Genomic DNA, 10483 nt, shown 5'->3' with positions numbered 1-10483 from the left:
TTGAGGTTGAGCGAACTAAATATATGGGCTACATGTGAAGATGAGCAATCTGCTTTGACTACCATAGCAGATACCTAAAAATCTCTGAATAGTGAAGACATTGTCCTCAAACAGTCAATAAGAGAATAACCAAACTAACTCAAAGAAGTATTAATTTTCTTTTATATCCGTTGTACATACAACTCTATTTTCAATTCATCTTGCATGAAAAGGAGGATGTCACAACAATCAGCAAATTGACAGGTTAGAATTAGCAGTGGCGATATTTTGATAGATTTCAAGTATTAATGGTATAATGCTATATCTGGCATTCAACATTTAGATAGTTTTGATGCCTCTCATTCTAAAATATGCCTAACATCAATGGATGGAGGGAGTACCAATCTTTGCAAGCAGACAGAAAGTATCCCGTTCGTGTGCCAACAATGATACACGAATAAAAAGATGATGTTAAACATGCAACAGAGAGAGTGTACCTTTGCCATCACGGTTACGATGACAACTACCATAAGAATCGATTTTCACATCCAAGTTTTCAAGCATCTCAAGTGCTTGCAGACGAAAGTTCCGTGCACCACAGTTGGAAATAAAGGCTGCAGCAAGAGCTTCTTCGGTCTTTGGAGGCACAGGTGCCATAATATCATATTCAGCCCATGAAAAGTAGCCTACAGGTACATCCGAGGAAAGGCTGGTAGTCATCACAATTTTGTACCCTCTCCTGTATAGAAAGCAGCGAAATTGCCAGTCCATTAGAACAATGATTCTCGATATTAATAAATCCTGCTTCTGAAGACAAAATTCAAAAGCTCAATAGCAGGGCAAGAATGATGGAACATGGTACAGAATGAGGATAACAATCAACACAGTCCTTAATTCAAGATCAAAAGCATTCTCGGCGGATGACCTTGTCATGGCTGCTTGCTTTTTCCTCTTTAATTGAAATAATAATGGTTAAACACAAAAAAGAAACAGGTTTGGCATTCAAACAGGAAGAAATCCATTTTACTACCCCGAACAATTCACTTGGTCAATTTGGGGTTAGATGGGACCAATTGAAAGAGGGAATAAATTGAACCGAAATTTGGTTCAAGGGTTCAAATGGACAAAGTGGATTGTTCCGGGTAGTAAAATGGACCTTTTCCTTCAAATGATACTCCATACATTCTTACACTACCATAAACAATAAGAAACAACATTCACATTAGTCCACTAACCTTGCACTTTAACATGGATATCAGGAGACAGCAGCTAGTTCTAAATGTCCCCACGTATGGAAATAGAATTTTAGTAACCCAGCAGTATTAAATGTCGAGTACAGTTTAAGTTAATCTGTTAATGTGTACCAAATTTAGAAAGTCATTTCAAACAGGCAAAGAATGTTGCACGAAATCACCAATCAGAATTAACTTGGTTCTTACCCACCCTCGAGCCACGTCAATATTGTTCTCTGAATAATATTGAGATGATTCCATTGATCTGAGGATGCTATCTACAGAACGATCTGGCGCGATTCCAAAAGTAGCATCAGGTGTCTTACTCGCAGAAAACCCAAACTCACATCCTACAGAGCATTTATTCCAATCCTGAGTGAGAAAAAGAAATACATAAGTATCGTAAAGAGGGAGAAGAGAAGCAAGCCGTGAATGCAAAAAAAAATGATGGATATGCATCACCATTTCCATACATAACATAATGCCACTACCTGTATGAACACAAACACGTGCGGCCTCTTATGCTTAAATGAACAACACTCCAACAGTCCAACAAAAATCAAATTTCCAAAAGCATTTTTTAGGAAAAAAATTCTACCCTGCTTTTTGCAGGGAGCGTAAACTGGGACATCAGTTTTACAATACAGGCCTAGTTCCCAAACACAAAGAACTGGGACCTAAAGCACATTATTACAATCCTGCGTAATAGGGTGGAGCTTCAAGCCAAGCAGCTTGAGCTGCAGCCCCATTTTCGTTCTTCTGGCATAATATGCATAATATAGAAGCTGATGGCTTGTACTGCATGCTAGGCTACAAACTAGTACTTTGCATTCCGTGATCCACCATCCTGTAAATCTTAGAACTAAGTTTTTCAATGGCAATCTGTCATTTCATTTCAATAGGTGGCCTCACTTTTACTTTGGGCAAGTTCCACCACTGCTTCTAGGGGAAAAAAACTTACCAAAGCTTTCAGAACAATAAAAATTGCAACTGAGGATAAAGAAAGGAGGGTATTTAGCAGTCACTGTTGGAAATTTCAGACTATTGTACAGAAAGCGCCCCTTCAGTAACACATTAACACTGCTTCCAGTTCCTTTCTACATCAACAGGACACCAGACCCGTTCTAATCTAGTAGCAATATTATTTCCTCAATCCAACTCCAAAGAGCCAATATCACAATAATGACACTTTACTAAACCATACGCTATTCAAAGTTATCACACTTATCTGTACATATTATTCCAATTGAACATTTAAGACAATATTAGCATGCAGAGATGACATGAACTTACATTTCTGCAGCTTCCTATTTGCACTCATGTAAAAGAGTACTAATATAGTATGAAGGTTTATGCTCTAGGCTTAGAAACTTGACTGATAAAAAACTAGCCAATCGAGCAGTTAGGCTGAGACAAGGCCATCAGCTCTCATGCCAAGCATGTCCAGTATGGAACAGGACAAAGAGTAGAAACTAAAACAAACCACTTTTGGTGGCCTTATTTGTATCTCTATTTCTGTCATTAATGCAGATGCTCTGTGGATACATGATATACAAGCTTAAGGTTTGATAATCAGCTAGAACTAGTGGCACTGTTTCAGATTATGTATGTACAAGCTGACCACAAGCACTCTGAAGAAGCACCTTGTATCATTCAATGACTTATTACTCATTACAGTATGTTAGGTTTAGTAAAATTTGAATGAACAGAGTATTAAATAGTGTCATGCTTCACCAAGTATTGAAAAGTTAATGAGACAAATGCTAAGATTAGATGGTCTAGATTTCACGGGACAAGAGATTTTACTCAAACTTATGGTGAAACTTCGATCCACCTGAGCAGCAGATCCATGGAGCCCGTTCGTTACAAAACTAGCTTTCCTAACCCAAATAAGAGCACGAGGGCAAAGGGCATGGAAGAGACCTTAGCGGCGCCGCCGACGAGCACGGGTTCCCTGTCGAAGTCGCGGTCGTAGGGCACGGCGTCCTCCCTCTCGAGCCGCTCCTGGCACCGCCGGATCTCATCGTCGCCCTCGTCGCCTCCCCCGCCCCTCGCGCCCTCGCCCCAGTGGGTCGAGCGGCTGTAGAAGGAGGTGGTCCAGCTCTCGACGGCCTCGGCGTTCTTCGCCATGTCGAGGCGGCCGAGGAACGCGATCTCGGCGAGGAAGGCGGCGCCGACGAGGAGCGGCAGCAGCAGCCCCCAGCGCCGCCGCGGCCGGCCCGGCTGCGCCCCCGCCTGCGAGTGGGAGGGGCCCTTCATCGGCGGCGGCTCTCCTCGCGGCAGCCTCGCCGGCGCCGGCGGGAGGTGGTGGGGAGGGAGATCGCGGGGGACAACCGCGAAGGGGTGGGCGGAGTCGTTGGTTGGGCGACGTGGTCAGGGGAGAAGTTGGAAATGAAGCAACGACCCCAGCGGTCGGAAGGGATTTGGTTCGGCCCAGACGGACGAAGCAGAGCAGGTTGAAGGAAGTGGGTACCACATGTCAGTGAAAGAGAGTCCTATTTACCTCCCTGAACCATTGGTCGAATCCACGTTTTCACCCTCAACTCAAAAACCATCCGTTCCGTACCTCGATCTAGCAAAACCGGACATCTGACCTCCCGGACCCGATTCCAATCCGGTTTTGTCTGAGCTGGATCCACGTCAACTCCAAAGCACTAATCCAATCCTACGTGGCATGAGCCCAATTGTCAAGGTCTCCCTCCTTATTGACGCACCCGTCATCTTCTCCTCCGCACGAAACAGCACCACCGCCGCCACCGTCTCTCACGCGCGGCGCGCGGCAGAGGACTAGTGTGCGACACCTTCGCCGACCAAAACGGTCCATGGCATCCACGGCCTTCGCTGCTGCCAAATCTTTTCCAACCCACCTCGACTCCTCCTGCCGTGTCGTTCACACCACGCCCCCTTTACTGTCTGTCCCCGGAGGTAGCTACCTCTGCACCCGCTCCTACCGCTGTTACCTCGTCGGAGCTCCAGGCGCTCACCCGAGGGAACGGCTCCTCATGCCCATGCTGTTGTTGCGACTGTGTGAGGAGCAGGTGCAAGCTGCAGGGGGCCATGCCCACGGCGAATGCCTCCAGTTGCCATGTGCTTGCTACAGCTTGCTTGTTTGGATTTGGAGGATTTGGTGAGATGCAGCGCTAGCTGCTGAAATTGGAGCAACAATTGCTCCTTGGTTGATGATTGGAGCTAAAGAGAGCTACGTGCTTGTGCTGGACAGATTTGGGGTGAGAAATGGCATGGCTGTGTGGGGATATGGATGAGGCTTCGGTGAATTTAATTTCAAGGGAGCAGTTGGTGAATTTCTTGCTTGCGGAAATGAACAGATCGACCGTTCATCTGCTCTCCCAAATTGACATGCACAGCAGCCAGTGGCTTGGCTCCTTCAGACCCTCACGCATCTCCATCTCTCATAATTGCTCTTAGGTTCATCTCCACAAGCAAGCAAGCGACGCCGTTCTTACCAAGAACATGTGATATAGACATGGCTCAAGGGCTGAAGGCGTGCGCCGCCTCCGTCCGCTGCCATGGATCCTAGACCCTCTGCGGACGGCTGCAGCACCCAAACCCGCGGCTATTTCTCCCCGCCGCCAATTGCACCATGCAGCATTGAGGAAGGAAAGGAGAGGAGGAAGAAAGGAAGGACTCACTTACATGTGGGCCAAAGATACGTAGGATAAGTGACGTTTACATTATGTGTCGCCATGTCAGCCGAAACCAGGGTGGATTCGGCTCAGGATGGTCACCTAACCGGTTTTGTAAGCACGAGTTGAAATGGATGGTTTTCGAAATTAGGAAGAGAACACCCCATTATCCAGGGAGCAGGGAGGTAGTTAGGACTTTTTCCTTTTGGTTAATATAAAGTTTTTTTTGATAGGCCGGCCCGGTTGGACCCATTTAGTAGTGGGCCCAATCAGTGCTAGGCTGACGGAGGGAGCCTTTGGGCTAGTAAGAAATTTGAGCGGCCCTTCAACAAGAAGACTCAGCCCACCGGCCCACTCTCTGCTTCTCTTATTGGGCCTAATTAAGGTATCCCTGGGCCTTAGCCAACTAACGAAATTAACCAAGTATGTGTCAACTTTGCTTTGCTCCTTCCTCATCAGGCGGCAAAAGGCGTGCTAACCTGGGCTGGACCACAAGCACATAGGGATCGAATAATCCTGAATATGCTGTGACGGTAGATCAGGACACACGAGCGTTTCAGATTGCCATCTGTGCACCCCATGTCTGGGGACAACAAAACAAGGACAGATCAGTAGCCGGTTAAAAACAGCGCGACGTACGTACTGGAAAGGGTCGGATCGTTCGCACCATATGCATGTCCCCCCATGCATCCATAGAATAGCTAGAGCAATGTACTGATACTGCATGAGAGCCCAACGCGTCAGACAAAACCCGGCACTTAAACACACGCATGGGCATGGCTGGTTTATTCTTGCTAGCTACGTTGTGCGTACGCACCTTGTACAAATTGTTCTCTAGCTATGTGGTCCATCAAGGGCAATAGGGCACATAGAGATAAGGAACAGCTTGTTAAGTACTATGTGTACCGGTACGTAGGACCAGTATTATTGTACAGCCAACCCAAACAAGACTGGCGCTACAACTACAAATATAGTTCCCTCGAAGTGGCTGTTCGTTTCATCGTTTGGAGGATGGAATAGCCGAATAGACAGGTTTGTGTGTTCTGCCATTTCAGTTATTTTAATTCCGTGCTGATTCCTCCTTCCGAATACACGTGAAAACAAAGTAGGTGATACGATTTGTCCACACTCGCACAACCGCCCAGAGAGTCGGTAACGGGCTTGCATGCCGACTTGTCATGTACGTAGCCACTATAAGCTTGTGTATTCTTCAGGGAGCAGCAACATGATTGCAGTTCAGCAATCTGAACTCTCTGAAGGGTCATTAAGCCCCTTTTCCCGTGTGATTATTCCAGGGATCTCTTATTTTACACGGAAGAGTACCAGCCGACCGAGACGTTCACAGTACAGAGACAGGCCAGGAATTGGATTGGATCGATCGTCGTGCACAGACAACTTGACAGTAGCATCGATACTCAGCTCTACCTATCTACACGTACGCTGCAGTGGAGACAGAGAGACAGACAGTATCGGAGGACGAACTTTGAAAGATGCATCCCTATCGCAACGGCGTACGTACACGCACGCAGCGTTTTGATCTACCTGGGAGAAGAAGGTATCTTTGGTCGTTACAATCAATCAGGCTCGCGCACGGGTGCCGACCTGGATGCCTCTCTTTCCTAATCGATCGTGCATGCCGATCGATCGACCGCGTAACCATCTTAAAAAGCAAGCGATCGATCATGGCATCTTCTTTTCTCTCCCAAGATTTTTTTAGCTACTCCCTCCGTTCCAAATTATAGATCATTAAGTTTTTCTAGATGCACAGATATTATTATGCATCTAAACATAGGATATGTCTAGATGCATAATAAAATTTATGCATCTAGAAAAATTAAAATAACCTACAATTTGAAATGGAGGGAGTACTCTATACGCCCAGGATGGCTTAGCCAGGACTTTCTTTTTGGGGGTGTTTGGATGCGGGGTACTAAATTTTAGGAGGGGTCACATCGAATGTTTGGATGTTCGGATTCGCTTTGCCTTTAATATGCAGGCCGTAGAGGAGTTGGAGAATACTTAATCTGCTCGTTGAGGTTTCTAGAAAAATATAGTGATTAGTGTACTTTATTATAAGGCTCATGATTGATCATTCTTTTGGGTTTTTTTTTTGCTAACCTTCTGTTTATCATCAGGTTCTTTTTTGGCTAAGCTGAAAATGAAAGGATTATTCCCGTATCGACACCACATACCAGACGGCTCTGGTGGAATTATTGCGTGTTCAGTATCAGCGGTTGTCCGCAGCAAATATATATTCGTCAACATCCCTCATCAGGGACGAAATAACCAACCGGCTAGCGCAGCATGCAGCACATCGCTAGCCAAAGCAAAAGGCTTCCCTCTTTACGCCCAGACATATCGTCTATCCTTTCCATCTAGTGGCGTCGCATAATGGTGTCCCTAGCTAGCTAGCCATGCTACTTCATACTCACGTCGCTTGCTTCTTTTCTCTTTATTTTATCAGAAATCCACACAGATAATGCTTTTCAGATGAAGAATCACACTATGACTATTCAGGAATTAGCTGATTGGCGATTAGACGGAGTCCAGTCCATATCAGTCGTCATATGGTAGAGTTACATCACAAGCGAAAAGTACCATCACAAGTTAGAGACCAGGCCTTCTTTAGTTGCCCAAAGTTTGGAGATGCAAAATCACTGTAGCACAATGTAGCGTTTCGTTTGTATTTGTGAATTATTGTCAAAATATTGACTAATTAGGCTCAAAAGATTCATCTCGCAAAGTACAACAAAACTGTGCAATTAGTTTTTGATTTCATCTACATTTAGTACTCCATGCATGTACCGCAAGTTTGATGTGATGGAGAATTTTCTTTTTGCATAGTGTCAAAATTGGGAGTTTGGGGAACTGAACAGGCCCCACATGACATGGTTATTAGCATTGCACGACCAAGGAGCTGACAGCTGAGAAGTAAAGCTGATGCATATTCACCCAGGTCCTCTGCTTTGCCGAGCGCACTCGCAGAGGGATCGTGTGTGTTGCTAGACCAAAGACCAGACAGCCCGCCAACTCTACATGGCGTAGGTGCATTAAAATAGCCAGTAAGCAACGCCGGGCCACACCACCCGCACGAGCGCGTGGGCGTGCGGGTCATCATTCCGACGGCCTTGCATTGCGACGCAGTGCAGCAAGTTGCAACTGCTTCGCACGCATGCATAAACGACACTATTTTTCGCTCACATGAGCACATAGCTCCACTGTCCTACTGCCTACTAGGTATGCAGCCTCTAGGAGGTGTAGCAACTCACTGCATCATCGATCGCCCGACATGGCTTTAACCATATGTCTGCAGGCAAGTGTACCGCAGAAAGAGATAATCACCAAGGGCTTACTAGTCGCTCGCTCGAGCCTCCTCCAATAGTTACTGTTTAGCTAGCTCATAAAATATTTTCTTATATTTTAATAGAAAAAATATTTTCTTATATTTTAATAGAAAAGAGAAAAGCTATCGCTTGATCAAGAGATAGTCTTATACACGTACTTTAAGATTATACGGGAAACGGGAATGATGTGTGGAATCATTCGTATTATAAGCTATGTGCTAAAAGTTAGATCATCGGAGAGGTTATCTCTTAAAATGCTTAAAGTTGGGTACTAACTCGTACTATTGGAGAAGGAGACGCAACACAGCCGGACACACAAAAGACTGAAAGCGATCACGCTCGTAGTGGAGAATTCGTGCCTCGTCCTTTTTGCCCCCGGGCAGATTAAAGACGGGCGCCTTTTGCTTCAACGAGCGGCTCGAACGGCACTGGAGAAGCTACGGATGCATGGCTACGGCTGCTGCCTGTCGCGGTAGCTGGCTAGCTAGGCTCGATCGAGCAAAGGATCGGAGCATCAGTAGCTAGTGACTGATTTGTTGTCCCAAACGGCCGGATCAGTTGCTGATCCTGCCTCGAGTAGGCTACTAGTAGTCAGTAAGATGCTAGTAGTTGCCGTCGCGCGTGGAATCACAGGCGCTTTCGGTTGGCGCGCGGCGCATTAGCCTTGTGTGCTCACCCGCACGCACGGGGGGACACGACACGAGAAAAGGATGGTCGCCATATATTGATCTGGTCGCTCGGAGGTGGAGCGGTTAGCTAACTTCCACAAGGATCACGAGAAGTCCTTAGATCCGATCCGCCGCAGGAACGAGAAAACACGAGCATCTTGCATTGGCAGCCCGGGCCGGATTGTGCATATCTGATCTGACAAGTTCTAGCTGTAGCTGAGATACCACATCTGACAGCACTGAGTTGAGATTTATAAAAGAGGCAGAGAGCTTGCAAACGTCAAAGCACTGCTGTTAAGAGTTGGAAGCAAACCAGAGCACACTCATCACTAGTGCTGAACAGAACCACAGAACACTCGTATGGCAGATCATTTATTATCTTAATATAATAGTAATAAAAGAAGTCACCACGTTCGTCGAGAGGGGCTAGAAATTACCACATCAATCTAAAAAAGAGAAAAACCTACACCGTTGGATTTTATGAAGACCTAATGATCTATATTGACTCCAAACAATCCATGTTGAATACGACTCATAAAAAGATAAATTCAGAATAGGAAAAAGATGACAGAGATATATAACGATAAATATCTAGAAGTGAAGGATCGGGACGGACGATAAGAGGGGGTGAATGGGAGCTGATTTAAATTTCTTCAAAGAACCTCGGCTTGAATTCCGAACTAATCCACAAACCTCTCTTCTAGTAATATCAAGTCCTCTTAGCTATGCAAGAGCTAATTGACCTAGGAATGGTGCTAGGAACTAATTTAGAGGACTAACAGAAGTAAGAATGAACCCAAACAAGTGTCAGAAGAAGAGATTCGAAAATCAACACAAAAGTACGAAAACTCCGCAAAACTCTTCGGAGAATCCGCAACTTCCGGAGAATCCGCACAAATCTCCGGAGAATCCGCACCTACGGAGTTTCCGGAAAATTCTCCGGAGAATCCGTAAAAATCTCTGGAATTTTTCACAACTCCAAAAACAGCCTGCGCGAAGAAAATGGAAAAATCCGAAACTCGATCAAACAACCTCCTAAAATCATGAAATTTGAACCGTAGGCTCACAACAACATACCAAGGCTATTCCTAAAGGCTCACTTCAAAAAGCCCAAGAATTGGTCACCAGATTCAAAGGATTTGGAGAGGGGCACAAAGAGCTCAAGAAAACTTCATGAACTCAAACTTGAAAATGAGTCAAACGGGATTCAAAGCGAACGAAACTATAGTTGTAGCTTCACATATACATGGTGAATCTTTGTCCAAAAGATCTCTCCAAGAAAATTAAGATTTCACTATGAATTCATATACTTGGCCAAGAACACAAGAGGAGATGAGTTTTAGGAAAAACCTAATCGAGCCAAATCCGAGAGGAATTGGAAGAGGGAAACACTTTAAAGTTGCTCATAAGGATCCTAACAACAAAATCCTCCAACAAATCTCACGGATTTCGCAGCAAAACGTGAAGAAAAAAATCCCAAAAATACCTCTGAAATTCCCAAAAAAGATAAAACTCAGATCTTGAGATGGAGAAGCAATTGAGCACGAAATTGATTCTTGGATTACTCCACCATGTCCGGTTACAAACCACTCTTAGGCACAAACAAAGCTAAGATG

At 45.3% G+C, this 10483-nt stretch overlaps 1 protein-coding gene across 1 annotated transcript in view; it reads right to left on the bottom strand.

Annotated features, from left to right (window-relative positions):
• The window catches only part of LOC101766834 (glycoprotein 3-alpha-L-fucosyltransferase A), a 9397-nt gene extending 5797 nt beyond the window's left edge, over positions 1 to 3600 (bottom strand). The window contains exons 1-3 of the mRNA XM_004973612.1: positions 3135 to 3600; positions 1423 to 1583; positions 477 to 718 (exon numbers count right to left, since the gene is read on the bottom strand). Coding sequence (XP_004973669.1) covers positions 477 to 718; positions 1423 to 1583; positions 3135 to 3470 — 739 coding nt within the window. The 5' untranslated portion in view covers positions 3471 to 3600. The remainder of the gene's footprint in view (positions 1 to 476; positions 719 to 1422; positions 1584 to 3134) is intronic.
• Positions 3601 to 10483: the final 6883 nt, after the last annotated feature.

This window comes from Setaria italica, chromosome VI, assembly GCF_000263155.2.
Source record: "Setaria italica strain Yugu1 chromosome VI, Setaria_italica_v2.0, whole genome shotgun sequence".
Taxonomy (NCBI): Eukaryota; Viridiplantae; Streptophyta; class Magnoliopsida; order Poales; family Poaceae; genus Setaria; species Setaria italica.
Note: the sequence above shows the minus strand (reverse complement) of the source record. Positions and strands in the feature narration are given on the sequence as shown.